Source organism: Anser cygnoides, chromosome Z (assembly GCF_040182565.1).
Source record: "Anser cygnoides isolate HZ-2024a breed goose chromosome Z, Taihu_goose_T2T_genome, whole genome shotgun sequence".
NCBI classification, from domain to species: Eukaryota; Metazoa; Chordata; class Aves; order Anseriformes; family Anatidae; genus Anser; species Anser cygnoides.
This window is the reverse complement of record NC_089912.1, coordinates 774,900-802,389: the sequence shown is the minus strand read 5'-3', so window position 1 is coordinate 802,389 and position 27,490 is coordinate 774,900. Positions and strand designations below refer to the sequence as shown.

General features: G+C 41.9%; 1 protein-coding gene across 4 annotated transcripts; it reads left to right on the top strand.

Moving 5' to 3' along the window:
- The first annotated feature begins 72 nt into the window (after positions 1–72).
- Positions 73–22,460, top strand: MELK (maternal embryonic leucine zipper kinase). Of its 4 annotated transcripts, none has more exons than XM_066988199.1 (18): positions 73–155; positions 497–597; positions 885–970; positions 1,412–1,528; positions 2,093–2,236; positions 4,089–4,157; positions 5,298–5,390; positions 6,212–6,310; positions 8,921–8,989; positions 9,562–9,660; positions 10,528–10,614; positions 11,752–11,880; positions 15,904–16,050; positions 16,767–16,995; positions 18,726–18,819; positions 19,262–19,430; positions 20,813–20,916; positions 22,023–22,460. In XM_066988199.1, the coding sequence occupies exons 2-18, from the start codon at positions 534–536 to the stop codon at positions 22,198–22,200; spliced, it is 1,977 nt and encodes a 658-aa protein (XP_066844300.1). In that variant the 5' UTR covers positions 73–155; positions 497–533; the 3' UTR covers positions 22,201–22,460. The 4 variants fall into 4 exon arrangements, with proteins under 4 accessions (XP_066844300.1, XP_066844301.1, XP_066844302.1 ...); XM_066988200.1 differs by having other exon boundaries at positions 130–262; XM_066988201.1 differs by lacking the exon at positions 73–155 and adding an exon at positions 162–307 and having other exon boundaries at positions 16,770–16,995.
- The last annotated feature ends 5,030 nt before the right edge of the window (positions 22,461–27,490 follow it).

Genomic DNA, 27,490 nt, shown 5'->3' with positions numbered 1-27,490 from the left:
CCTCCCAACATGGCCACCCCGCCGCGCCCCCCTCTCCGCGACCTCCCTCCCGTCGGGCACCGCGCGCAGGCAGCGATTGGCCCCGGGCCGGCGGCGGGCGGGCGGTGCGGGAGGGTTCGAACGGCAACGGCCGCGCCGGGAGCCGCGGCGGAGCGGTGAGGGCGGGCGGCGCCCTGAGGCGGCGGTGGCGGGGGGGGCTGGCGGCGGGGTGCCTGCTTCTCTGGAGACGCTCAGAGCCCGCCAGGGCGCCGTCCTAAGTGAGGTGCTCCGGGTGGCCCCCGCTCCGCGGAGGGGGAGATCGGCGGAGGTACCCCCACCACCACCACCACCCCCCGCCTCCGGCCCCAGCCGCCCTGCGATGCCGTCGGTGTTAGCGCTGGGCCGGACACAAACATGCGAGACGCCACGCTGGCGCTGCTGCAAGCGGCCCCCTTCGCGTCTCGGAAGGTGGTGGGAGGAGGAGAGCGCAAACGCAGGTCACGCTTTCTCGTTGCAGGTGCTTGGAAGAAGTGTAAGCCCTCGCTGGTCCCACGATGTCTGTCAGCAGCTATGAGGAAATTCTCAAGTACTACGAGTTACGCGAAACAATTGGAACGGGTAGGAGTAATCTCTGAGCAAAAACACGTGCCTGTTTTCTGCCTGGCCGCTCTAGTATTTATCTGAGTATAGATTAACTGTTGTTACAAAGTATGTCAGCTTGCAAGCTCTTGTTTTTTTTGGAACAGAATTCTGAAGCTAGTTGGCAGCCACTATCTCTAATCACTTCTTCCTCTAATGAAAACATTGCACACAATTATGCTACGTACTCTGCTGTACAACTGAGACGAAAAGGGTGAAAGCACGTCATCACACTGAGCTTTAAATGTCTGTATTTTCAATTTTAGGTGGGTTTGCAAAGGTAAAACTTGGACGACACCTCCTTACTGGTGAAAAAGTTGCGATAAAAATCATGGACAAACTTGCTCTAGGGGTAAGTCAAAAACATTTTACATTTGATAGCATCATCTGTTTCTTGTACGGTTCTCAAGAGCAAAGGGTGTGGTATATAAAGATGCTGCCTACTAGTCCTGCTGCCTTTTAAAGGATGCTGTAGAGCTGAAGGAATTTTAACAGTGACAGAAACCGTGTGCCTTCTTGGGAAGTGGGCAATATTCACTCACTGTATAATGGAAGAAGTTGAAAATTATTAGAATAATTCAAACAAAATGCTGATGAAAATACTAGATATTCTACATCTTCGGGTTTTGCTGATCAGAATTATATGGGGGGAATGGAAGAGCTGTAAATGAGTTGATGTTGAATCATACACTGTCATAAACATGCTGTGAAATTTTGACTTCCACAATATCTGCTGCTTACTGTTGTGTCAAAGTAGTCACCAATTTCATACCTTACTTTCGTGGTCTCTTAGGATGACTTGCCTCGTGTTAAAACAGAAATTGATGCCATGAAGAACTTAAGTCACCAACATATTTGCCGGTTGTATCACGTTATAGAGACATCCAAGAAAATATTCATGGTCTTAGAGGTAAGAAATAGCGTTTCTGCCATGCTTGAGGTTACAGTACACGATCTGTCTGCTTTAGCAGAATACAATAATATAACAGAAAAGCTGAAATGAAGCATTTCTTAAAAGGTTATCTAACTAATGAGTTTGTTCACGATTGGTTACTTTAAACATTAAGCTGAAAATACATATTCTGTCTTCTCGTAAAAGCCACTCTTTGGTGTTCCCAATAAGTGAAATAAGTTTAATTCCTACCTTGCATTTCAATTGTTTTAAAATAGCACCAGCAAGGTCTGTGAGACACCAGAACTCCCAAGTGATTGTCATCTCCTGGGTGATTTGCACCACTCATGACCGGAGTGTAATGTATTGGATACAAAATTTGAGGCAAGGGTCAGACTTCTTGGCTTGTGTGGTTTGCTGCAGTGGTGACCCATGCCAAACTTTTGGGTACTGAAAAAGCAAAGGGAATGGTAGAGCATCCTATAGCTGCTGTCCGGTGCTTTCTGTGCTCTCGTTGCTACTTAGATTTCCTGGATATGTTCTAAACATACTCTCATTTGAGCTTTACCTTTCTTGTTGCAGTATTGTCCTGGAGGAGAGCTGTTTGATTACATTATTTCTAAGGACCGTCTTTCAGAAGAGGAAGCTCGTGTATTTTTTCGGCAGATTGTTTCAGCAATTGCTTATGTTCACAGTCAGGGATATGCCCACAGGGACCTCAAACCAGTAAGCCTGAATAGTAGTCACATTTTTGTAAATAATAACAAATGATCTGACATCTTCTGGAAGTGTATTGTTTCTGCTTGATACTATGTGCCTCAGCTGAAATGGATTTGGCTGACCCTGAAGAAGGATTTTCCTCTGAAATAGAAGTAGAACATCAGTACCGAGAGTACTGTGTTCAGCTCTGAGGCCTCCAGCACAAGAAGGACACAGAAGTATTAGAACAAGTCCAGAGGAGGCCACAGAGATGATGAAGGGCTGGAGCACCTCTCCTACAAAGTCAGGCTGAGGGAGTTGGGTTTGTTCAGCATGGAGAAGAGAAGGCTCTGGGGAGACCTTATAACAACTTTCCAGTACCTAAAGGGGGCCTACAGGAAGGTTGAGGATGTAGGAATAGGACGAGGAGTAGTGGTTTTAAATTGAGAGTGTAGATTTAGATTAGATATAAGGAAGAAATTCTTTACTCTGAGGAGTGTGACGCACTGGAAGAAGTTGCCCAGAGAAGTGGTGGATTAAGGCTAGGCTGGATGGGGCTTTGGGCAGCCTGGTCTAGGGGGAGGTGTCCCTGCCTGTGGCAGGGGGAGTGGAATGAGAGGACCTTTAAGGTTTCTTCCAACCCAAACCATTCTGTGATCATGCTCTGAATGGGAGTGGAGCAGAGACATGGAACTGATTTGGATGTTTGTTAAGCATTTCTATTATGCTCTTTCTTCCAGCATGCACCTGGAGAGAGCCTTGATGGTGTCAATAAGTTGTGCAAACTGTTATGGTTTTGTGCCTCAAGGAACAGAGTCTGATAGCTTAAATGAAGGATACATATAGAGAGGGTGCAGAATAAAATGCATGCTACTGGCCCCATCCTATGGCTTTTCTGTCATTGCAGATTAAGCATTGGTTTAGTGGTTGGAAGATTAGAGTGTTTCTCCACAAATGGGTTAGAACTTTGCATTTTTAGAGATGCTGATATCTCCAAGAAAAGCAAACCCTTGGAGCTCAAGCAATTTCCCAGACAGCTTATGAGATCTTTGTCTCCAAAGAGCCTTTTTCCCCCCAAAAAAGAAAGCGTTGTTTGTGCCTTCTGCACGGAATTGGCTTCTAGCCGATGAGCTGGTGAATCCAGAGGAGGATATGATAACCTGGGTTGGAAGCGACTGTAGAGATTTCTGCTTGAACCTCCTGCTCAAAGCAGGACCCAGTGTCTGATGGCTTTATCCAGTGCCATCTTCAAGCCCTGCCATGGACGAGGCGGCACGCTTCTTCTGGGCAGTCTGTTGGGTCCCTGACCATCCCCTGAGTGAATGCATGCCTGCTGTCTGCCATCATCCCACTGTGCCCTGCTGAGAAGAGCTTGGCTCTGTCTTGCTGCCCTCCTTGTAGGTGTGAAAAGGCTGCCATGGGGTTCCTCTGCAGACTGAACAAACATCTTTCCCTCAGCCCCTCCTCACTGAGCAAGGGCCCCAGCCCCTGAGCAGACTGGAGGCCACGCACGGAGCTTTCTTCCATTTGATGTCTTTCCTGCAGGGGGCCAAAACCTAGATGCAGCGTTGTAGATGTCCAACAAGAGCTGAACAGAGGGCTCAGCCCCCTGGTCTGGTGATGCTGCTTCCTAACTGAGCCCACGGTAGTGTTGGGCATCTTCTGTGCCTTTTTTGTGCCCTGTTCAGCAGATACAAACTAGTCGTTGCTGCCTGCGGTACCGGAATATGGGGTGAACTTGCTGACAGCCAATGCTAGTCTGTAGAGGAGAGCTTTTTGCAGCCTCTAACTGCTGACAGCAGCAAGAACTAATGAAAGAAAAGCTGGTCCCTCGGATGCTCAGGTGAAAAGCATTATTTGCTGCCTTCTCTTTCACCAGGAAAATCTGCTGATTGATGAGGAACATAATTTGAAGCTGATAGACTTTGGACTCTGTGCAAAGCCAAAGGTAAGAGCATCTGCTCGATCCGGTACGATGTGCACCCAAGAAATGCATGTTTGATCACAGAATGCAATGCAGTGACTTGCCCAAACACCTTAAAGTAAAGCCATTGATGTGGTTGGTATACAATTACTGCTTCCGTGGAAGGGACTGAACTGCGCAAGAGAACAGTTAACAGCTGTGCTTCTGAGCAGCCTGTTAAATTGTTTTCTCCACGTAGACTTGATATTTTTCTAATCTAAGGGAGATCATCTGGTACATGCAGCACCTTCTGTCTCATACAAGGGCCAGTAATACTAGGTTGGCATGCACTTTTCCCTCATGCATTTTTCAACTATGTATGTCTTTCTTCAAATGATTTTTGTGGAGATGGAGATTGTGGATAGAACCAACTAGTTTATACAGGTGACATATGCAGATCCTCTGGTTTTATATGTTTGTACTGAATTGTTTCTCGATCCTAAAAAAAGTTTTTAGGAGCCTTTTCTGTTTGCCATTTTAACATGCAAGGTGGGTGCTGGTGAGGATCAATGTAATGGGAAGACAGTTTTAGGGATTCCAAGAGAGTTATTCACCCTCAGATTGTTTTACTTGACTCAGTAGAGCAAGTTAGAGCATCATGCTGGTAATTAAGACCAACAGGGCATCAACTCAGTGGAATAACGTCATCTTATTGTGATCTGTGTAGAAGACAGTGCATGTGAAATAATAACATGGTTTTGATAAGGAAGTATTTTATCAGTGGTTCTTTGAAAAGTTATTGCATTAAGTACTGTCATAAATAACCAGCTAGCCTCATGCCCACTAGCTCTTAGATCACTTCTTCACAGGTTTGTATCTTTTATCTGCGCATTTGCACAGGGAATTCATATTAATAGATGAGGAGCTAAGGAAAAGAATGCATCTTGCCAAGGAACATAGATAAAGGAGCAGTTTGGGATCAGAATGTGTATAGGATGTTTGTGGTCTTAGACTATTTGCTTAGTGTATCCATATGTTACAACAAAGCAAAATAAAAGGTGAACATAGATGCATAGCAGAAGAAGAGGGAACCTCTGAGGCTTCTACTGTGTCGTTACTAGATGACATGAGCAGTGTTAAAGCCAAGGCTTCAGTGTGATTATTCTGATTTCTGTGTTGTTCTAGGGAGGTCTTGATTACCATCTGAACACCTGCTGTGGAAGCCCAGCTTATGCAGCACCAGAGCTAATTCAGGGCAAAGCATATATTGGCTCAGAGGTATGTAGCAGAGTTTTAGTGTTGTTTTGTTTGTGTGTTTTTTTTTTTTGTTGTTTTTTCCTCTGGTGCCCTGTCTGTAAAGGCAGTGAAGCTGGGGTACGGTCACTTGGTTTCCCTCCTGAATGCCCCTGGACAGCATTACTTTGGTACTTCCTACAGCTGCCTCAACTCGCCTTAGCAATCGCAGACTCAAACAGTGCCATTGGCCACAGGTCAGGTAGCTGGCTAGTTTGTATCTGGCTAATCCTTACCTACCTACACCAGTTGCTCCATCTTTTAGTGCCCTACAAAACAGTAATGTTCTTCTACTACAAAATCTTTGAAGGAGCAAGGTACTCTGTCAATTACTCCTCGCTTGTCACAAATTTTTGTGCAGTCTCAGAGTCTTAAATGATTTGTCAGGCATTTTCTTTAGCTTGCAAGTTGTGTGTGAAGACTTGGTCCCTTTTTCTTGCACAATGTTGTAAAAATTGAGAGCAGAAAATGTGAAGAGGTTTCTCAACTTTGATTTCATACCTGGAACTCTGGGACTGCTTGCAATTTGCTTTTGTTAATCTATCCAAAATGTTCTAATGGGAATCCCTTCATGCTGCTTGAATTGCTTTGCTATTAGGATGGAGTCAGTCCTTTGTTTGTTCTCATAGCTTTGCACTGCTGTTGTTGGCCTCTGATTCTTGCTTTTGTTTGTTTGTTTTTCAACCAGACAAGCGTACTTTTCATGAAGTGTATGTGGATTTTGCCAAGGGCAGACAATATGGTCTGTCATGAAGCCCTTTTAGATACATTTGCTTTGTGAACATGTATTCACTTTTATTTTTTAGGCAGATATTTGGAGCATGGGTGTACTGCTGTATGCTCTGCTGTGTGGCTTTCTCCCTTTTGATGATGACAATGTCATGGCAGTCTACAGGAGGATAATGGTAGGTATTGATTGTGCTAGGGGGGACATGGCTGAGTGTTACAAGAGGTTTGCTTTTTTGGTGACAGAACCTGCTGAGCTTTGCCTAAGGCGAAAAGGCCTTAGTGCTGAATTTTGTCCATTTTTGCTGCTCTTCCTAGAAGTATTTTGTGGATTTGTTCCATTGGTCTTCAGGGTACTCCAGCCTGGTGCAACTGGTGCATGACACCAAGTGGAGTTTCAGGAGAAGAATTTTCTTGCCAATGGGCTGGATTTTTGGGTGGGATTTCATCTGGCTTCTCCGTATGCTGTGACAGAACTGTAAATCTGCCATTGGATTTTCCAACATTGAGTGTTTCTTGAATGCCAGCTATTCTCCTCTCTAGGAAAGGCAGGATTCTGCCTCCACTTTTGCGATTTCCTCGTCCAGAATGAGCATGCAAAGAGCTTTCTTCCATTTGATGTCTTTCCTGCAGGGGGCCAAAACCTAGATGCAGCGTTGTAGATGTTGTCCAACAAGATCAGAACAGAGGGCTCAGCCCCCTGGTCTGGTGGTGCTGCTTCCTAATTCAGCCCATGGTAGTGTTGGGCATCTTTTGTGCCAGAAGACACCTCTGGCTTACATTCAGTGTGCTGTCTGTCAGCACCTCTCTGTCCAGAATGAGGAGGAAATGCAAGACCCCATAAATTGCCTCCAACAGAAAAGGCTGAAGAGGTAGTAAGTAACAGCATTGAGTCGTTGGTTCTGTTCCCCTGTAAATTCCTCCCGGTGCAGCTAAACAGCTGCTGTTTGGCATCCTGTAGACAACTCCACCATCCACTTGCAGGCTGCCAGCAAATTTCTGTTCACAAAGCCTCCAGTAAGCCAGCGGAGTGCGGAACAGCTGTGTTGGCTGAGGTCTTTGGCTTCCTCTACCTGCTTCTCCTTCAATGACCAAGAGCTTGGTATGTCTGAAAAGTCGAGGAGCATCCTGAAGAGGATTCAAGAACTGTGCTGGTGGGAGGGGACAGGAGATTCTGGAGTCTGCAAGGATGATTTCTGCAGAGTTGAGGCCTCACTGCCTAATGCGCACGGGAGCCAGGAGCTGCATTCTTTGGAGTGGTGAAACATTGGCCAGTGGAACTTGTTGAGGTGAACAGAGACGAGCAAGTTTTAAAACTCAGTCTGAGTGCAGTGGAAGAGGGAAATCTCACAGGTGTTAAGATGCAGGCTTGCTATTTCTGCTCTGAATTTGTTTTAATTCCGTGTGGCTGCGAGCTGAAAATTGCTTGAAATGGAGACACTTAAGCATGCTTGTGGAATTGAATTTCAAGCGTTACAGATGCTGAAATGTACTGTAATCTCAGCTCAAAGCTGTTGGAAGGCTGCTGCTTCAATCTAAGCTCTACAATTATCTTAAAGGAGGCTCTAGCGAGGTGGGGATTGGTGTCCCCAAGCACCAAGTGATAAGACAAGAGGAAATGGCCTCACGTTGTGCTGGGGGAGGCTTGGGTTGGCTATTAGGAAAAATTTCCTCACTGAAAGAGTTGAGAGGTATTGGAACAGGCAGCCCAGGGAAGTGGTTGAGTCACCACCCCAGAGGCATTCAAAAACCGTGTAGATGAGGTGCTTGGTGACATGGTTTAATGGTGGGCTTGGCAGTGCGAGGTGAAAGGGTGGACCAGATGATCTTAGAGGTCTTTCCCAACCCAAATGCTTCTACGGTCCTATGACTGGAAGCAGGATCGCAGTGCTTGCACACAGCGTTTCTTTCCCTGGAATGCTCCACATCTCTTCACTTGGGAATACGTAGGTCAACCAAGTGTGTGCTATAACTCCTGTAAGAAGAAAATATTTCTGGAGTGATCTTATGCCTCTGGTAGCTCCTGCGAGGTATTTGCCTTCCAGCACTGTCCTCAGTCAAGGAGATGCTACCTCTGTTTTACCTTGTCTCCTGATCTGTAGTAATATATTAAAAGCAAAGTGGATAATGGGGCTTCTTGGATCCACATGCAGATCACGTGTGTTGCTCAACTTGCCTTACTTTCCCAGTAAAGCTGCATTGTGAAATTGCCCACCATCTGTTTCTAATGGTATCACTAACCATGTTTGTGAAGATGGAACAGGAGGTCTGGTGGAAGTATCTGCTGCAGTGGTGTGGTCCTGACGGATGGACCCTGTGGTACAGACCTATACTGGAGCAGTTGCTGAAGAGCTGCTGCCTGTGGGCAGCCCCCGCATGATGCATTCAGGAAGGACGGCATCCAGTGGGAGGGACCCCACGCGGAGCAGGGGCAGAGGGGGAGGTGTAGGGAGCAGCAGAGACAAAGCATTATGGACTGACCACAACCCCATTCCCTGTTCCCTTGCATTGCTCAGAGGGAGGAGGCTTTTAGTTTTCACTGCTCTAGTTTATTACCAATTGTCAGTACATTACATTGATCTTCATTATACCATGTCTGTTTTGCTTATAACGGTATCTGGTGAGCCATCTTCCTGTCCTTATCTAAACTCCTAAACATGTTTTGCATGTGGTTGTTCTTCCTTTTTGGCTGAAAAGAGATGTCACTATCACCTAAGTAATTTAATAATTCCATTTGACCTAACTATTCAAGGCTCATTCTACACCCTCTTTATTTTTTTTTTCTGCAGAGAGGAAAATATACTATTCCCAAGTGGCTCTCTCCTAGCAGTACGCTGCTGCTTAACCAAATGCTACAGGTAAAGGTGCTGCTTCTATTCTGATAGGTCTATAAAATGCTATTACATGAGGTCGGAATACTACATCAACGAAGCAATTAGAAAATATTTGGTGTTTGAAGATTAACTCTTACATGTCTGAATCCTTGAAGGAAAGGTTGGCCTTGTCTTCTTCAGAAAATTCTCACATAAGAATGTAATAATAGTTCTTGGATATAGAAATAATTAAAATGTAAATAATTAAATGAAGTCTTGAATCACCTTGCATTTGGGTGTTCTATTGATACAGCACAATTAAGAAGTGTTTATAAATGAGATGTATTATAAATGAAGCTGAACATATTAAATATGCCCTCAGGCTACATCTAGGCAGTCTGGTGAATGCAGAATGTTCCTGGAACGTGTACTATAACCATAGGTTCTGTAACTGCTCTTCACAGCTCAGACATTTAACCTTCCTTTTGATGGGGTTCAGAAACACTGTTGGTTTCTATTCTATCGGTTCTAAGCACCCAGCAGGTCTGAATAAAAGATAAGTTGTTTCTTCTGTTCTCAAAGATTTGCGTAACAGCTTGATTCTTCCTGCCCGCTAGGTGGACCCAAAGAAGCGGATCACAGTTAAGCATCTGTTAAGTCACCCGTGGCTCATGCAAGGTTATTCAGATGCTGTCCAGTGGCAAAGTAAATACCCAGTAAGTACACTTGCCGGGAGGTTCCTCAGCATTTCATGTAATCTTACTTGCCATCACAATGGTACTGATTGTTTGCAATCTCTTTTGAGGAGGCATTTCAAGATGTGTTGTCTTTGTATTCTGTAGTTGATGCTTAATTAGAAAAACAGCTAGCTCCTCATCAAAATGTGCAGAATTTCTGTATATGAGCAACCAGTTGATTCTCCAGGCTGCTTGGTTAGTACTTCGTTTAGGGGGTAAAAAGCAAGTATTCCTGTTTTACTTGGACATGCTTATCTTAATTCTATTTCTCACTGAGAATTGCTCGTTTGGCCAACAAGCTAACCTCTTCAAAAGCGTGTTTGTCCTCTCTGTCCCTCAACTCTTTGTGTGTGAGATGAGGGAAGTGTGGGGGATTGGGGGAAATTCCAGCTGTCATTAAGTGCTGAGGAGCAGCTGATGCTCATTTGCAGCCAATGCCTCCTGCTGGCCAGTGGGTGCCACTGTTTCTCTAGGTAAAGAACAGCTTGCTGCACATGCGCTGTCAGTTTTAAGTGGCTCTGGCAAAGACGTGCATGCCTGATATAGCTTTGCATATTTAAGAAGAGATAAAAGTGTAGCTTCCACTCAAGTGAAAAATCTCATCTGCAGACAGGCTTTCGTATGTGAGTTCAGAAACTCTCACCAAGGAGGGCCGAGACGCTGAAGTTGCGTGACTCTGTTTACTCACGGCAATATTTAGCTGTGATGCTAGCTAAAGTACAAAATTTGAAATCATGGATAATTATGGACTCAGCCCGCTGCATATCACAACACTGTCATGGTCAGATGTGTCTCAGTGAGACAACCTGAAAGCTCCATGCTTTAATGTAGTCCATGTTTTTTCAGCAGGGACACCTTGACGAAGACTGCGTGACAGAGCTTTCCGTGTTTCACAACCAGAGCAGGGAGAGTATGTCGGAATTAATATCAGAGGTAAGAAATACACGTTGTTAATTTGTTGTAATTAAGCACACTAATACAGTAAGTAACCTTAGCGTGTTAACAGCCTCATGGTCCCTTATTCTCAGGCATGAGTTTTGCTGTGCTTTTCCAACCTACGGAATCCCCACAGACCTTCAGGATTTATCACTACAGCTCTGAAGCTCAAATTTGTCTTTTCTTATTCGTCCTTTCATTGTGTTTCCTAAGCCTTATTGTTATTTTCTACCGTGCTAATATCCTTACGAATTGCTGAAAGGCAAAATAGCCTCAACCTAAAAATGTCTGGGTGAACAACAGATGTCATGCACTGGCTTAACTCCTTGCTTTGGAATGTTCCGATAGGGAAGAGAAAACTATCAGTGCATCACTCCGCCAGGCTATAAAATAAGCGTGGGGGAATTGCTTTTCACAGACTTTTAAAGAAGTGACTCTGTTCCTGTCCCATTGGAATATAAATTACAAAAGCTGAGCTGACTACCTGTAGAGGAATTGTACCAATATGTTAGCAGGGACATTCTAAGCTGGTAGTAGAGACTTACAACATGAGGTGGACTCTGGCTTTAACCTGATTCTAAAAATTGTCCCTTGAATTTGAATATTTTGAATAAGGGAAAACAGTTCTCACAATTAAGTTTGTGGCATTTACACAGTCCTTTACTGGAGGACTTCTAATGCGTTATAACTAATTCAAACTAGTAATACTATGCTGCGAGCCTGTCAGGAATTATACCTGTGGTACTTATTGTAGTCAAGTTGCTGAAAATCATACCAAAAATTGATGTTGCTTGGGGTTAGGCGGGAACGTGACGCAAAAAAATGGGAGTCTGGTTGAAATACTAACCAAACAGGGTCTTTGCCATTCACTTCTGTAGAAAGATTCTTGTCTTAGCCTTAGTTTTCATTCTTAATATTTTTACTATACAGTAAGTTTCAAGCATGAAGAAGCATCTTCTTTATTTCAAACGTATTGTGTGAATCAGCTGAAGTCTGAAACTATCTGAGCATGATCAAACTTAAGAGTTGCACGTCAGGTGTAAAAAAAATCAGAAATGCAGAAATTTTCAGAAGGCTGAGCTTACTTTCTACTTACAACTTTTCCAAAGACATTTACATACCTTTGTTTTCCAGTGGAATTACGACCAATTGTCAGCAACATATCTCTTGCTTCAATCCAAGAAGGCTCGTGGCAAGCGCGTTCGCTTACGGGTTCCGTTGCTAACAGAGTATGCCAGCACAACTCAATCAGCAGGCCCAGAGGTAAGTTTCGGAGTTCAACAGGACAACATACTGATAAAAATGTTTCCGTGTTACCAAAATTCTGCCTGGGAAAAGAGATTGATGCCCTAATCATCAGTAAGAGCATGTATGCAGCCAGCTCACCTGCATGGTGGATGAAGGGAAGGTGGCAGACGTTGTCTTTCAGGATTTTAGCAAGGACTCTGATTCTGTCCTTGTGGCATGCTTCTGGACAAAGTGTCCAACTCTGCGATGAACAGATGCACACTGCTCTGGGTGATGAACAGGCTCAATGGCAGAGCCCAGAGTGTTGTAGTGAACGGGCCTACATCTGGCTGGTAGACAGTCAGTGGTGTTCCCCAGTGCTCCATTCTAGGGCCAGTTCTGCTCAACGTTTCTATCCACGACCCGGATGCAGACGTGGAATGCATTCTCAGGGAGTTTGCTGATGATACTCAACCGGGAGGTGCCTCTGGCTCCCTGGAGGGAGGAGAGGTCTTGCAGAGGGATCGGGATGGACGGGAGCACTGGGCGATCAGCACTGGCATCAAGTTCAGCAAAGGGAAATGCCGGGTGCTGCGCTGGGATGGAGCAGTGCCGGGCACGGGCACAGCCGGGGGGACGAGTGGCTGGGGAGCAGTTCGGCAGGAGGGGACCTGGGGATGCTGGTGGCAGCAGGCTCCACGTGAGCCAGCGGCGAGCCCTGGCAGCCAAGGGGGCAAACCTGTGTTGGGGTGCATGAGACACAGCCCAGGCAGCCCGCCCAAAGGGGTGAGTGTCCCGCTGTACCGAGCTGGTGCGGCCTCACCGGGAATAGTGTGTGCAGCGCTGGGCTGCACAGCATAAAAAGGAGGTTGAGGCACTGGAGAGCATCCAGAGGAGGGCAACGAGGCTGGTGAAAGGGCTGAAAGGCATGTGCAGCGAGGAGAGGCTGGGGACACTTGGGTTGTGTAGTTTGTAGAAAAGGAGCCTGAGGGGTGACCTCTGCAGCTTCCCGAGGAGGGGAAGCACACAGGGAGGTGTTCACCTCTGACCACTGGGAACTAATGGAAGGATGTGTGGGAGCAGCACCGTGGAAGGTTCAGACTAGATGCCAGGAAAAAGTTTCTTTGCCAAGAGGGTGGTCAAAGACTTCAACAGGCTTCATAAAGAGGTGGTCGATGCTCTGTGCCTGTCAGTATTCAAGAGGCATTTGAAGAGTGACCTTGTTAATATGCTTTAACTTTTGCTTAGCCCTGAAGTGGTCAGGCAGTGGAATTGACGATTTTTGAAGCTCCCTTCTGACTGAACTGTTCTGTTCTAAACAGTTCGGCCTCCTCATTGTTTGTTTTAGCCAGCTGGGCTGCTACTGCAACATAGCGGTACTGGGACAGTCAGTGGGGAGTACATGGTGTGTTGGGAGCACCACAGAAAATCTCCCTTTGGCAGCTCCTGGAACCAAAACAGCCCGTTGTTTGGCCTGTGTGAGTGTTCCAGATTGTCTTTTGTGATGCCTACCTTCTTACTTTCCATGTTTGTCTCTAAATATTTTTGTAGCTTGTTAGTTGTGTTTGGCTTAGTAAGGCAGGTCTTCTGAAACATCCTGGCATATCATCTGGGCAGCCTACTTTGAAATGACGTGGATACTACATGAGTGGATGATTAAAGGGCAGAGACCTGCTCCTCCTCATCTGCTTCCTTTTTGAACGTAATCTCTGAGAGGAGTCAGGTTATTTTGAGTAAAGGAAATGCTGGTGGTGGTGGTGTTTTTTTTTTTCTGAAGAATTGGATTCTGAAGTGCTTTTGTGCGTAGCTAGTTCTTAATTTTTGTTCCTGTGCTTTGGCAGAAAAGTGCACATAGGGTGCTTCAGAATTTGTCTGAAGTTGCTAAATTGCTTGCAATATCATATGTAGTATGCAGCTATCTGTGATGTCAGCAATAATTATGCTTGACAAACTCAAAAGCATTCAGTAAAATTTCAGACTTAGTGTAAGCTGTTCCTTCCTTGACCTCTGAACTTCTGTGTAAAATTGTTAGCTAGCTAACCGAACATGCTATTCCCTGTAAAGACAAGCTCTCTAAGTAAATACATTTTTATGCATATAATTCACTTGCATGTAAATTATTTCAGTTCATTCATCCGGCTGCTCTGTAATACAGATGAGACTTCTAAGATTAGTAGTGCTGCATAACAGACTATGTATCATAAGTGCTGCTGAATATGTATGATGTGATTTCTGTGATCAAAGTGGGTTATTTTTGGCACTCAGATCATTATAAGGTTGAGCTTCTTGGTTCAGCAGCATTGATGCTATGAAGTTACTTCATCTATATTTGTGGGATGGTATCTCAGGCTAATTTGATCTGGCTGTTTAACATATGTATTATGTCTTAAGTGATTGTGAAAATCATGTCCACGTAATGCTAACAGGCCAGTAGCCCTACAATGCTCAGGATGAACTTTACTTGCCTGCACGTAGATAATGCAAGTGAGCGTCAACTGCATCTGCTGAAATACCCAACCAGCAAATACGTCTATTTAGATCTGGTCTCATGTAAACAACCAAGCAAACATAACCTTTCACATAACCAACTACTTGGGGGGGCTGTTCAGCCTGGAGCAGAGGAGGCTCGGGGAGTGTGTGGGAGGGGGGTCGTCCTATCAATGTGTATAAATACCTGAGGGGAGGATGCAGTGAAGACAGACCCAGGCTCTTTTCAGTGGTGCCCAGCGTCAGGACAAAGAAGAGGCAATGGGCACAAACTGGAACACAAGAGATTCTGTCTAAAGATAGGAAACACTTCTTTACTATGTAGATGACGGAGCACTGGCACAAGTTGTCCATAGATCTTATGGAACCTCCCCTTCTGGAGATCTTCAAAAGCTGCCTGGATGTGGACCCAGGCATCCTGCTCTGGGTGTTCCTTCTTAAGCAGGGGTGTGGGACCATAAGATTTCCAGAGGTCCCTGCCAACCCTATCCATTCTGTGATGACACAAGTCTACGCATAATACTGACTTATTTCAAACTGTTAGATGTAGAAAGATATTCCCAAAAAATCACCATGCAATATATTTCTCCTAGAACACAGTAGTCAAGATATCCTGTTCAGGCTTTCATATTGTAATGGAACATGATATCAGCTATAATATAGGGTTGTTGGATTCTTGGCTGTAGCTAGCAGCCCTCTGGTAAGGGCCTTTTAGTAAGTTATAACAGCAGATCTAGTACCACTAGTACTACTACTTCCAGTAGTAATGAGACGTCTGATCATTGCAATATCTGTGAACATAGGCTGAGAGATGTTTTTCTGCCAGCAGAACATAGTTCTGCTAAAAATACATCCATTCTAGCTCAGGATTGATAATTTAAACTAGCTGTATGTGATTTCAGCAAAGTGGTATGAAACGAGTCCATGGGAAAGGGGTTCCCGAAATCAAAAACTAGAAACTAAGGATACTGTGATATCGTTATTGAATGTGGTGTGGGGCATGAAGGTGAGAAATCTTGACTGAAGTTGTGAATTGTATGATTTACTAAATCATACTTTGTCTAGGCTTGCACATAGGTGAAGTCTTCTGAATGCTGGTTCAAGTGGTACTGTGGATTCTGCAATCACATGTTTTGGATGTGATGTGTTTACTGTTATCTGGCCCCCTTTCAACCTTCGCTGCCTTCTTCTCTGGGGTTCTTTCCAGCTTATTATTTGGCTTTTGATGAAAAGAGCCCATGATCCAAGTCTTGAAATCAAAGGCAGGTATTTCTGTGAGTTGCTACTCTTCTTGACACAGGTTGTGAAAGATGACGTGCTTTGAGAATAGTTTCCTATCTGCTCTTGCTATAATTGACAAATCAATTGACAAATCCACAATGGCAATATTAAGATCATATCATAAAACGTAGGCTGCTGGCATGGGAATTTCCATTAGCTGTTAGAACTTATAAAAAAATAAAAGAATAAAAGAGGCAGTTTTAGATGTTACTGATTTTTCTTCTGATGAAATCTCACTTTTAATGCTGCAATGAAATCTCAACTTCCTTTTGTCTCAATCTTTCATTTCAGTCTGAAAAAACTACAACATATGAAGATGCACCAGACTCCAGTGAAATGCCGTATGCATTCGGATCCATGGAATTTTCTGATGCAGCTTCACTGTTTGAAGAGTCTCCATTGGAAGAGTTTATTCTAAATAATCACAGAACAAACCAGGTGGTTGAAGAACTAGTGTTAGTTCCTTAAAAAAAAAAAAAAATTCTTAATGCAGAAATCTTTTTCTCATTCTACATAATTCTTATTAAATATTTCAACTTTTAGTGTTCAATGGCCAAAAAAAAGTTACAGACTGAGTAAAGAAGAATGCTCAGCTAAATATATGAAATGATTAATATTTAACATGATTAATTTGATGAGAACCTTATCTTTGACCTTTAGTTTGCTTAAAAACAGCCTGTAAAGGAATAAGCAAATGAGTAAAACAGGATTTTATAACACATTGGAAAATAAGGCACAGCAAATGAGATTTTGGAGTTATGCTAGAGCTGGACAGGTCTTTGGAGGTACAGGAAGAAGTTCAGTATTGGCAAGAAAATCCACGGTGAAGCAATGCAAATTATACACTTAAACCAAATGCAAATTCATAGCTGTGTTTAGATTAGCTGGTGAGGAATAATCTTAAATGTGGAAGCTGGAGAATTTAAATGTGCAGATAAAAGTCAAATGACTCAATCTGTAAGAAATCAAGTCGTTGTAGGAGGGAATCGGCGGTACTGAAGAGTTTTTAACTGTTTTGCTCAATAGACGAGTAGTGTATGATACTTCTGTAACCATTGTGTCTGACCTGCTTATATTTTAGAATTTCCTTGTCAGTAACTTTCCTGAATGTGATCAGAATACAGTCAAGGATGCTTTTTTTGTTACATCTCTAGCAGCATTCAAGTCGTGATGCTCAACTGGATAATACGGAATTCACACTGTCAACTCCAGTGACAAGAAAAGTGGCATCAAAGAATCATGCAAGCAAAGAGAATGTTGATACAGAGTCAGCGTTAAAAAATGAGATGCCCTTTGCGCTTCCTGCTCCAAAGACTCCCTTCGGAAAGAGTCAGATTGAGAAGCAAGTACAAGGCACATCCATTCGAGGACCTGCCTTCAAAGGTATGTTGTGTGTAACAAATGAAAACCAGGAACACGTGTTGCTTAGGAATATTGTAAATTAAAATATGAACACAATATTTGTGTATCCAAAACGTCTGTTTCTGGAAGACTTTTTGTTTTGTCACAGTATACATTCACCTGCCTGTACATCAGACAAGGTGCTGCAAGAGATTTAACCATATGTCAGGGTGTGGTACTCCCATGTTAATTACAGAAGTCATTACTTCTTACAGTTTCATATGAATGTGCCTTTAAATGCACTTTGACTGGGAATCAAGTGTTGAATTCCTAAAACTAGCATATGTTTCCGCCTTCCCATGAAGGTTTAGAAGATTTCTTCATTCTTTGTTTTTTGTTTGCTGTTACCTTGAGTGAAAACAAAGCTATGCTTTTAGTCATCTGGTTTTATTGCTTTTAGCTTTTAAAAGAAATCTAACTGCTGGATTTCTCATGGTAGCGTATCATTATTTTCACAGTACCTGTCCAGAGTGGCAGCGAAAGTACTTATGTTAACAATGTGTAAGTCTTACAATTATGTGATGGACCACAGAAACCTGCATACGTTATGTCAGCTCATCTGAGTTCCGAAAATGTCTGTCCTCAGCTTGTCTAGTTCGTTCTTATAAAAACTGGCGGGTCCTGTATACCTCTTACTGTTTCCTTCAGCCATTAAAACTTAAGTTTTGGTGTTGATATTGTAAATGTTAACTCTGTCATTCTATACTAAGGACTCCTTACAACAGGAGACTTTTCTGTTCTAGATAATAGGGGATATTGTTCAGAAACATTAGGTTGTTTCAGGATGACTTACGTTATAAAGGATATTGAACATACCACTGTACTTCCTTAAGTATTTAAGGAAGTATTTACTGGCTAGTTGTATGTACAACTGATTTTTGTCTTAAGATTATATGTGGTAACTTGTGATGTTTCTCTTCATGATAAGTTTAAAAGGTTAAAGTAGGTACTTCTGGATTGAGAAATGCAGAAATATGGTTCTAGCTCATTTTAGTTAGACATTTCTGAGAGTTAAACAAAATTATTTTTTTGTTTCACTGAACGTTCCTACATTCAGGATAGGTAGTAGTAATTCTTAGAGATAGCAAATGGTGGAAGTAGCAGTTGGTAATTTTGAGATCATCATTGTCTGGGGCCAAATGCAGTTCTGTAATGCTGAAACTTTGAGCATTTAGATAGGGTTTAATTGTAACAACTGTTATATGGACAGTTTCACTTACGGTTTACTTCTGCACAGTTGAAACTGTGTTCCACAGAACTCTGCCAGTGTCGATAGTAGAACTTTTTAGACTATTATTTAGTGTGTATTATTAAACATGGCCATATAATTCGCACCTGTTCATGTAAAGGAAATGACTTGGTTTGGAATGCAACTGTTTGACATAGCAAATTCCTCAGTATTTATCATTGGACCAGTGGCAGAGCAAGAAAGCAGTTCTAATCCTCTTTCCTTCCAAACTCATAATACTGAACTGCACAGTCACTCAAAGACTTGACTTGTAGAGATCTGGGGAATTCAGCCTCAGTTTTTCTTTGTGTAGCAGGGATAGTCTTGTTATATTAAAAATGTTTTATTACTCCGAAGATGCAGACCAGAGGTAGATAGGGGGCTGGTTTTAAAAAATAAATCACTAATTATGAGAAATCCTGAATTAAGAAAAAATCCTCTGTTTCAAAAACATACCTGTTTTGGCTTGGATGTTTTCTTTCAGAGAGACAGTTCACAACAGTCACCCCAATTAAGAAACCCAAAAACCCAGTAAATACAAACGAACTGACAACAGCTGAGGTTCTTCCTGAAAGAAGGTAAATGTCCAGTTATTTGTATACATTTCTGATTTAGAGCAGTGCTACCTTAATCCATGAACAGCTTAGGAAGCCTTGTTTACAACAGCAAGCTGTATTCCCACTATCTGGTTTAAAACCTTCCTAAAACCTTGTTCTATATTCACTGGAAAATACTGAAGGCAGAAAAAAGTTTTAAAACTAGAAGTCAATTATCTTCAGAATGCATTCCTGTTTTCTGTAATGTAAATTCTTTCTTGTTCCAGTTCCCTAGAGTGTGGTTTTTGTATACCTCTCTGAGTTTAAAGCTCAAGTGACTTTTAAATAGAAACTTTCTTAATACGCTACACTTCGTTTGTTTTTTTTACTCTGTCAGCTCTGGTAATATTGCAATGATGTATCTGATATAGCTAGCTTGTGAATACTGACATAAAACAAGTAATTAAATTTTTTTCTTTAACAGGTGTCACTCGGTGGAACTAGATCTCAACCTGGCCCATGTGGATAGCAACCAAAAGAAGAGAAAGGCCAAGATATTTGGAAGCCTTGAAAGAGGCCTAGATAAAGTGATCACAATGCTTACACCAAGCAAAAAGAAACGATCCACTAGAGATGGGCCAAGGAAACTTAAGGTATGGCTGCTGGGGAAATCTGATATGGAAATAGAGGATAGTTATTGAAAACATCCAATACCTTTAGGACTGGCCATGTGAAAACTTCTGTGGTTTGACTTGCCTGCACTCTACAGAAAATTGCAGTTGCTCTTACTGCATTTCTGTTAATGTGATAATGCCCCAGTTATTACCAGGGGAGTTAGTACTAGTCTGGGCTCAGGCAAGTTGCCAGCACATCAAGGGAGGGATTTGACCATTGCTTTTTGTGTGCCATATAATCAAATAGGAGGGAAACAAGATGAGTTTAAAGGGGAGCCCTAGCTGAAAATGTTTAATCATATTTTTGTATAAAGCTATTGCTAGCTCTCCCATTGGTGCAGTAAAGTGAGTTTTGATGATATCCCTTGCTCATTTTTTGTAATCCAGGAGTGATATACATGGGAAAGTATTCCAGGATAGTTTTTAGAATTCAGGAGAATCTGAGATTAAGCTTAAAACCTGAAGTAGTGTACAGCCTGTAAAAGAATTTCTGACACTGTCAGCATAATTTTTAATTTTTAAAGTTTTGATGTCTCTTCATCCAAGAAAGTTTATTACTACTAGTTCTTTAAACAGCCTTAGAATAAGCAGTTCCTTTGCACAGAACACTTTAACATTAAATTAATAACTTGTGCCTACCACAGTTGATTCATAGGTTTGGTATTAGTTTTCTAGAATATACATGCATTGGCATAACACTAGACCTTTCCATGCAGTGAACAGTGCCATATAAATCACTTAAAGGGAATTTATATTTGAAGAGAAGAAGTCTCTTCAAAAGAGAAGTTCAAGAAGTCACTTAGTGGACAAGGCTGTTATATGCAGCATTAAACCTTGATATAAACAAAACTATAATCATAAACTTATGGGCAGTAAATAACCTTGTTTCTTTAAATGCTGTGATGCCTTAAGGCTAGAAAAGCCTCATGGAACTATGTGTGTTCCTTCATACCAGAAGCACCGTCTTGGCTAAGCAATAAAGGATAGACAATCTCCCAGCTAAAGGGTGCTTTAAGCACAGTCTTGTGTCTGTTTTTCGTAATCCTGTCAAGCGATCAATTCTGGTTATATACAAGACTTTTAACAGTCTCTTTGCTGCCCTGGCCCATCACTGCTACTTTGGATTTTATGTTGGATTAGAGTTTGTGCATGCTTTGATATTAATTGTCCGGAAGTTCACCTTTAGTGTTTCTGCTGTTAACTACAGTGTCTTAATGATGATAATATTAGGGATCTGAAGCATTTTTGTCAATATGGTTAGATGTTCTGAAGCTTTCTGTATGAAAAGTTTCCATAATATCTTCAGTTTGGAGAGAAAGATGACTTTCCTTGACTTTTTTTAATGGGCTGGCTACTTTTAGGCACACTATAATGTTACCACTACTCAGCTGAGGAATCCAGACCAACTGTTGAATGAAATAATCTCCGTCCTTTCAAAGAAGCAAGTGGAGTATGTTAAGAAGGGGTAAGTGGAAACAAGGATTACTTCCGCATATACATGTCTAAATAGCCAGTACCCTAGTCCTTGATAAAGTATTTAAATTTTCTTTCTCGGCCCCACTCTGTAAAATATAATACTTTTGCAGAAAGCACAGAGAACATTAAATGTTTGTGTGATGAAAATTGCCCACACAATGCAAAGCAATGTTACATGAGGTCTCATAGAGCTCTTTGACAAATATTAAACAGTAATGGTGAGATGACACTTAAAAGACTGATGAGAGTTTTGTCTATCCTTTGCGAAATTTTAAATATAAAAGGTTGATTATGACACAAATTAGACAATTTGGGAGGGTAATGTAGATACTTGCAACACTTATTATTGGCAGTAAAAACATAAATATTTGGCCAAGAGATCGGTGTATTTTTTTAAAACTGCAGAGAATCCACACTTTGTGCAAGTTTATTTTAAATTTTAGGATTTGCTAATGAGACTAAAGTACTAAGACTAGTATCAGTTCCTATTTTTGATCCAAAATTAACGTCTGTTTGCTAGTTTTCCAAAGCATGAAATAAATGTCTTGCATCGCTCATTAATATGTATCTTCTGAAGTGCTTGAATATTTAATTGTCCAGTGTGTCAGAATATGCCTGGACCTCTGATGCTCAAGCTCAAAATGTGGACAGGTACATAACTACAGAGAAGAGCCCCTCTCTGTTGTGGTGATTAGAACTTCAGGATCAGTTTTTCCATTTCTCATACTAGCAACAGTTGAGCTGTAGCCAGCCCCTCAGCAGTGGTCTCTGCAGAGAGGAGAGTGGTCTCCAGGTAAAATGCAGGAACACCCCAGTGCCTTCCAGCTCTGTGCTCCATGAATCAGGGTCTGTGGCAGCAGTTCCCATGGCTGGGGTAGGCCTTTACTGCCATACGTTTGTACCTGGGTGAAACGATAGCATTGTAGGACTAATGTAATCAAAACTCTCAGTTGACTTCATTATGGGTTGTTTTCTCAGTAATGTGAATACCAGTGGGGTAATTTCCGTAAAGTGCTGTTGTTATTCATTCAAAATTGTATTTCGAAACAAACATTAAACAATTAAATGATTTTAATTTTCCTTTGTTTTGTACAGTTATACCCTGAAATGCCAAACACAGTCAGATTTTGGCAAAGTAACTATGAAGTTTGAGTTAGAAGTATGTCAACTCAGTAAACCTGAAGTAGTTGGTATCAGGAGACAACGGCTTAAAGGTGATGCTTGGGTCTACAAGAGACTGATGGATGACATTTTATCTAGCTGCCAAGTGTGACTGGTTGATGCATGTGCTGAGAAAGAAGTAGTTTTATACTGAGGTATTAATCATCATTCCAAAAGGATCTGTTTTGAGAAGTAATTATTGATCGCATTCACAGTTGTATTTGAGAATCTCTCATCCCTTGTGTTTTTAACCATCCCTGTTCGTATATATATTTCCTTCATGTTTCCCTTTTATAAGAAATCTGTCAACTTTTGATAAATGTTCTGCAGTTGTAACTCTTCTGAAATAAAAATTTAAACTGTCTCCCCCCAGCCCTGCTTCCCTATTTTTCACATATGCAATTAAAAAAGGTATTGGTGTTCATATACTGAAGCTTATTTTGGTATGGTTTCAGTTATCACGTACATGTGGTACAGAAATTCATTTGCATAATTCTTTTCTCGTCTCTGTTTAAGTAGGATTTATTGAGATCATTAACTAAGTCACAGCTGTGGTTCCCAGAGTTAAAGTATATGCTCAGTGTCATACCAAATAGAACTGTCTTCAATAAATGTGAAGTCAAGAGGGCTAGGATTTAGAGTGTGATCCCATATAAAATATTACTCTAGCTCATTACTAAGCCTCAGCGATACTTAAAAAGTGTATGTACTTTCTGATGCTCTTGTGTTAGGTGGTCGTTGCGTTAAGGGCAACGTAACACTTTTGAATTGTGTGAATGGAGTCATTTGTAACTTACTGCTTAAAGGCAGCTGGGAGTGATGTTAAGGGAGGTGAAGGAGTGATGGGAGTCCTCCAGCCCCTCCTGCCCACTACTGTTCCTGTCCCTCTTAGAAAATGTGTGTTTTACAAGCACTTGGTATGTCACATAGCAGTATTTAGCCTACATCAACGATGTGTCAGAGCACCAGCAGCAACCACACCAGTGGAGATCCAAGTACTAGCAGTGAGAGGACGGTTTTGTGGAAGCCCTTCTATAAATGGCAACGTTGCAGATTTTTCCCAGAGTACATAAGAGCAACTGGTGTGCACTGTGTGTAAGCCACACGTTATTGCCTCTGCTAAAGCTTGAGGCTCACTTGTGTAAGAACTGGATGGGGGGATAGTTGAGTGTTCTTGGAAACTTCCAGCTAGAGATGGGATATAGCTGCCAAATAAAATAGTTTACTTGCTGTCTGCAGCCCTGAATGTGGTGACTGAAAGGATTTGTTTGTCAGAGCAGTTATTGACCGAGGTGGAAATCTCCTTTTTTTTTTTTTCCAGAGCTGAGTTATCACTTGCCTGTTTTTTAGGTAGGTAAAGGATTTGGGAAGCGTTTACTGAATATCAAGAAAAGGTAAAAATGTATCCGAGGGTATGTGGGAGGAGAGAGCTTCTGTTCCTCTAAGTGTTTTTTGGTCGAGAACCTTTTAGATGCAAAAGGGTATAAGAAAAGAGGAACACCCTGAATAAGGAAAATACAATGACACAGACTTGACCAACAAACGCTAGGAAAGGCAGCACTGTGAGCCAAACCTCGTCAGTCATGGACTGATGTATGTGCAGAATGTGGAAATGTTTATCTCAGTAAGATTATCTGACTGAGGGCCTTGGCACAAGGGAAACTAAGGAAAAGGGGGAGTCAGAAACAAGAAATAGAGGGACGTAAATAGTGAATGTCGGCAGCCAGGCTGTGCACGTGTGTCTCAGATACGTGCTTGTCTCCACTGCTGCCTGAACCTGCAGCTGTGTCCCTTGGCCCAGGCAGAGACACTGGGCTGGGCTCCAGTAGCCAGCCAAGACCATACTGGGTGGCACTGGTCTGTACTGGGCCAGAGCTGCTGGAGGAGGCAGCTACATGCTTAACATCCCTCACCAGTGCTAATACACAAATGTAGGTGGTGAAGCCCACCCAGTGAAGGAGGTCTTATCAGAGGTGTGTGACCAGCACATGAAGTGTGTTTGTGTTGATAAAAGCATGCCTAACCTTTGTTCCAACAAATTAGTGTTTAAAGTTTCATATCAGCACTTAAATAATTTCTGTACCTGACTCCTCCAGCTGGAATATTGATTTTCTATTTGATTTTTGGATGTTGAAATTTAAGCCTGCTAAATATCAGTTGGAAATCAGTCAAAAATGCCAGCAGTGCATCCAAGGGCAGTAACTGGTCCGTATCTGGAGTACTGTAGTACTGAGCAAGCTCTGGTTTTTGCTTGTTTTCTTGCTTTTTTGTTTGAATACAAACTTTTCCCCAAGAATTTGGCTTCTGCATGGAACTTGATCTGAATTGCAATAAGGATAGGAAATAGAAGGGCTGATTGAATGATGCATATTGATAAAAGTCTAGTTAATGAATAGTGTAATATGTTTTAGATCGCTAACCCCAGCTGCAAAGCAAATTGGGTGAAGAATTGAAATATTGGCTTACTTTTACCTTCCTTGAGTTTATATTCAAAAATTAATACAGAATTATCCTGTTATCCTTAAATACCTGTACTTCCAGTAGTTAGGAGAAAGTTCTGCCTGAAAATTGTGTGGTCCCTAAGAATGACAAGACTGATGTTATGAAAGGACAAACAGTAATTAAGATGTCTTGTTCCTTCCTCCTTTTTAAGCTAAAAACAACTGGGAGATAATTGATTCAAGTTGTCTTACAAGCTCTGGTGTGTGAAATAAGGTTCCTCTTCATAGGCTACAGACGTTTTTTTTTTTTCTTAATATTCCTCGCTATGAATGAATGACATCTGGTGAGAAGAATCAGCGGAATGGACAAGAAGCAAGATTCATTTTTTTGTTTATTTTATTTTGTTTTGAAATTAAACTAGTAGTTTGCTATTGGTATTTTTTTTAATCTTCATTTTTTTACTGAGAATGATGGAATTCTCTTTCAGCTGATCCTCGGTGGGGTTCATAAGGAGACAAAAACAAGGGTTAACCAATAAATGAGCTGTGTGGGTGAAGAGGAGCATGGATTGCACATCAGGCTTACGGAAGCCCCCACAGGCAGGCACGTGGGGCCAGGATGCATGTTTTGCTTCCCTGAGTTCTGACCGCTTGTCTTGCAGCCTGCCAGGTTGTATATCCTCGCACCTATAAGTCAGTCTTGGAATCAATTGGTATGCTGTGCCTAGGAAGCTATCCTTACTTCAGTCTCTTGGCTAAGAACCTCTTTTAGAGGTCAAACTTAATTTATGTTCATTGTACACCAATGTGTTCTCAGTGTTACCACTGAGCATAAGTCTTATCTCTCCATGATGCTACACTTTCTCCAAGTATAACTAACCTTGACTCATATTTGTTTACCACTCAAAGATATGAATGTAAAGACATTAAGCCCTTGGGCATAAGATGCCCAATTCAAAAGAATTGAGCCCAAAATTCTAACACACACACACACACACACGCACACACATATATATATATATTTCATAGAAAATACCATTCTCATATTGCCTGCCTCTTTTCTTCAGAGCCTCTTTTCTTCAGAACTTGTCTCATTGGGTGCTTTAACAGAGGAGCAGGCAGGCAAACAGTTAGGGTGTGAGTGTAAAAGGAAGCTGACAAAGAGAAATTGTAACTATTCTCTGTTAAGGTTGTGACAGAGTTGTGTGATTTGATCAGAGAAAAATAAAATTTGGAGGAGAATGGAAAAACAAAAGATGTTAACATATGGAAGCTAAGCTAGTGACTGAGTCCACAGAGTCCGAGTTAATTATAAACATTACACAAATAAAAACAGCACAGACTTGTTTTCCACACTTGGTCAGGGTTGAGGCTATTAGTCTAATTGCTTACATGTTGTTTAACTTAATTAAAATTATTGTATTAAGTAAGAGAATTACTATTATGACATCTGTAATATATGAAAATAGCAAAGAGTTGGAAATACAAGTAGGAATGCTGTATGGAATGCTTATCAAATATCAAAATGCGACCAAGCTTTGTTGGGAAAGACTGATAAAACACTAGTTGCGTCATTAGAACTTATCGGTAACCACCAATCCCTAAAGATTTAGGGTCTGGGTGCTTGAGAGCTATAAAAGTAAGGTGGATTCAAAAAAGCTGTACATTCTCAGAGCCTCTTAAAGATCCAGGAGGTGTTTTCTGTGACCTCAAAATACTTGCAGACGTTCACAGATCCATTTTCTCGCAAGTCCCACATGGAGTATTTCACCTTCATCCACGTTCAGTCATTATTTGGGACTGCACGTTGCTCATTTACAATCTGCATCGAGCTGTTAAAACTTACGATAGTACAAGAAAAGATATCTCACTAACCAGTCTCTAATTTAGCCCGATAGGCACCGCTTACAGGCTTGATGTGTGTGTAAATACCTGAAGGGAGGCTGCAAAGAGGACAAAGTCAGGGTCTCCCTGTGGCAGGACAAGAGGCAATGGGCACACACTGAAAGACAAGAAATTCTACACGCGCTTAAAAACAAGCTTTTCATGGTGAGGATTGTCAAACACTGGCACAGGTTTCCCAGAGAGGTTGTGGAGTCTCCATCTTCAGACGTTTCCAAAACCCAACTGGACGTGGCCTCGAGCAACGTGCCCAAGGTGACCCTGCCTGAGCAGGGGAGTGGACTGAGTGGTCTCCAGATTCTTTGTGTTTCTATGAAATCCAGAGCGCAGCGGCAGCGACTGAGGCAGGCATAACTTGTGATCTTGCTCTTTATTAAATCTGACTTTGAGAATAGCAGCACTTCATTCCAAGAACTTAGGATCTTTTTGAATCCCAAAAGCCATGCAGGCCCACGTTAAGCCTATTGCATGAGAAACAGTGCGCGAGCATGTTTTTTTTTTTTGGTTGGATATGTGCGTTTAAGTAGATTTGAATTACCTGACTCACTAAAAACACTGTCTATTTCTGAAAGCATGTCTTCCTACACTTAAAACTTCGACTAGTCCCATCTTCCGTAAGTAGGGCTGTTGCAAAGAACATATCAACTTATTCTGTATTTTCTAGGAGGAGATGAAGATTGTAGCGTTAGATAACACTATCATAGCCTTTGAACAACATGAAGCATAATTTATATAGTTCATCAAGTTAAAAAATATATCAGGCAGATGTGTTTATTTTTGTCAGTCAGCTCTAACAAAATCACGTAGACTCTGACAGCCTATGAACTGTTTCCTTGGCTTAGAATGAGGGCTGTGCTTCATTAGAGAAAATATAATAATCCACTGTCATTTCTGTTTTCATCGTATTAGGTTTTTGGCAGAGAATTTATTCAGTTTCCAATATATAGTTATTTATGTGCTACTAACTAGCTTTTCTGCATTCCCCAGAGAAAGCTACATTAAAAGTCCTAATGTGACACCATATATTTTTACTAGACTAGAAAATAGTTACAATTTTAA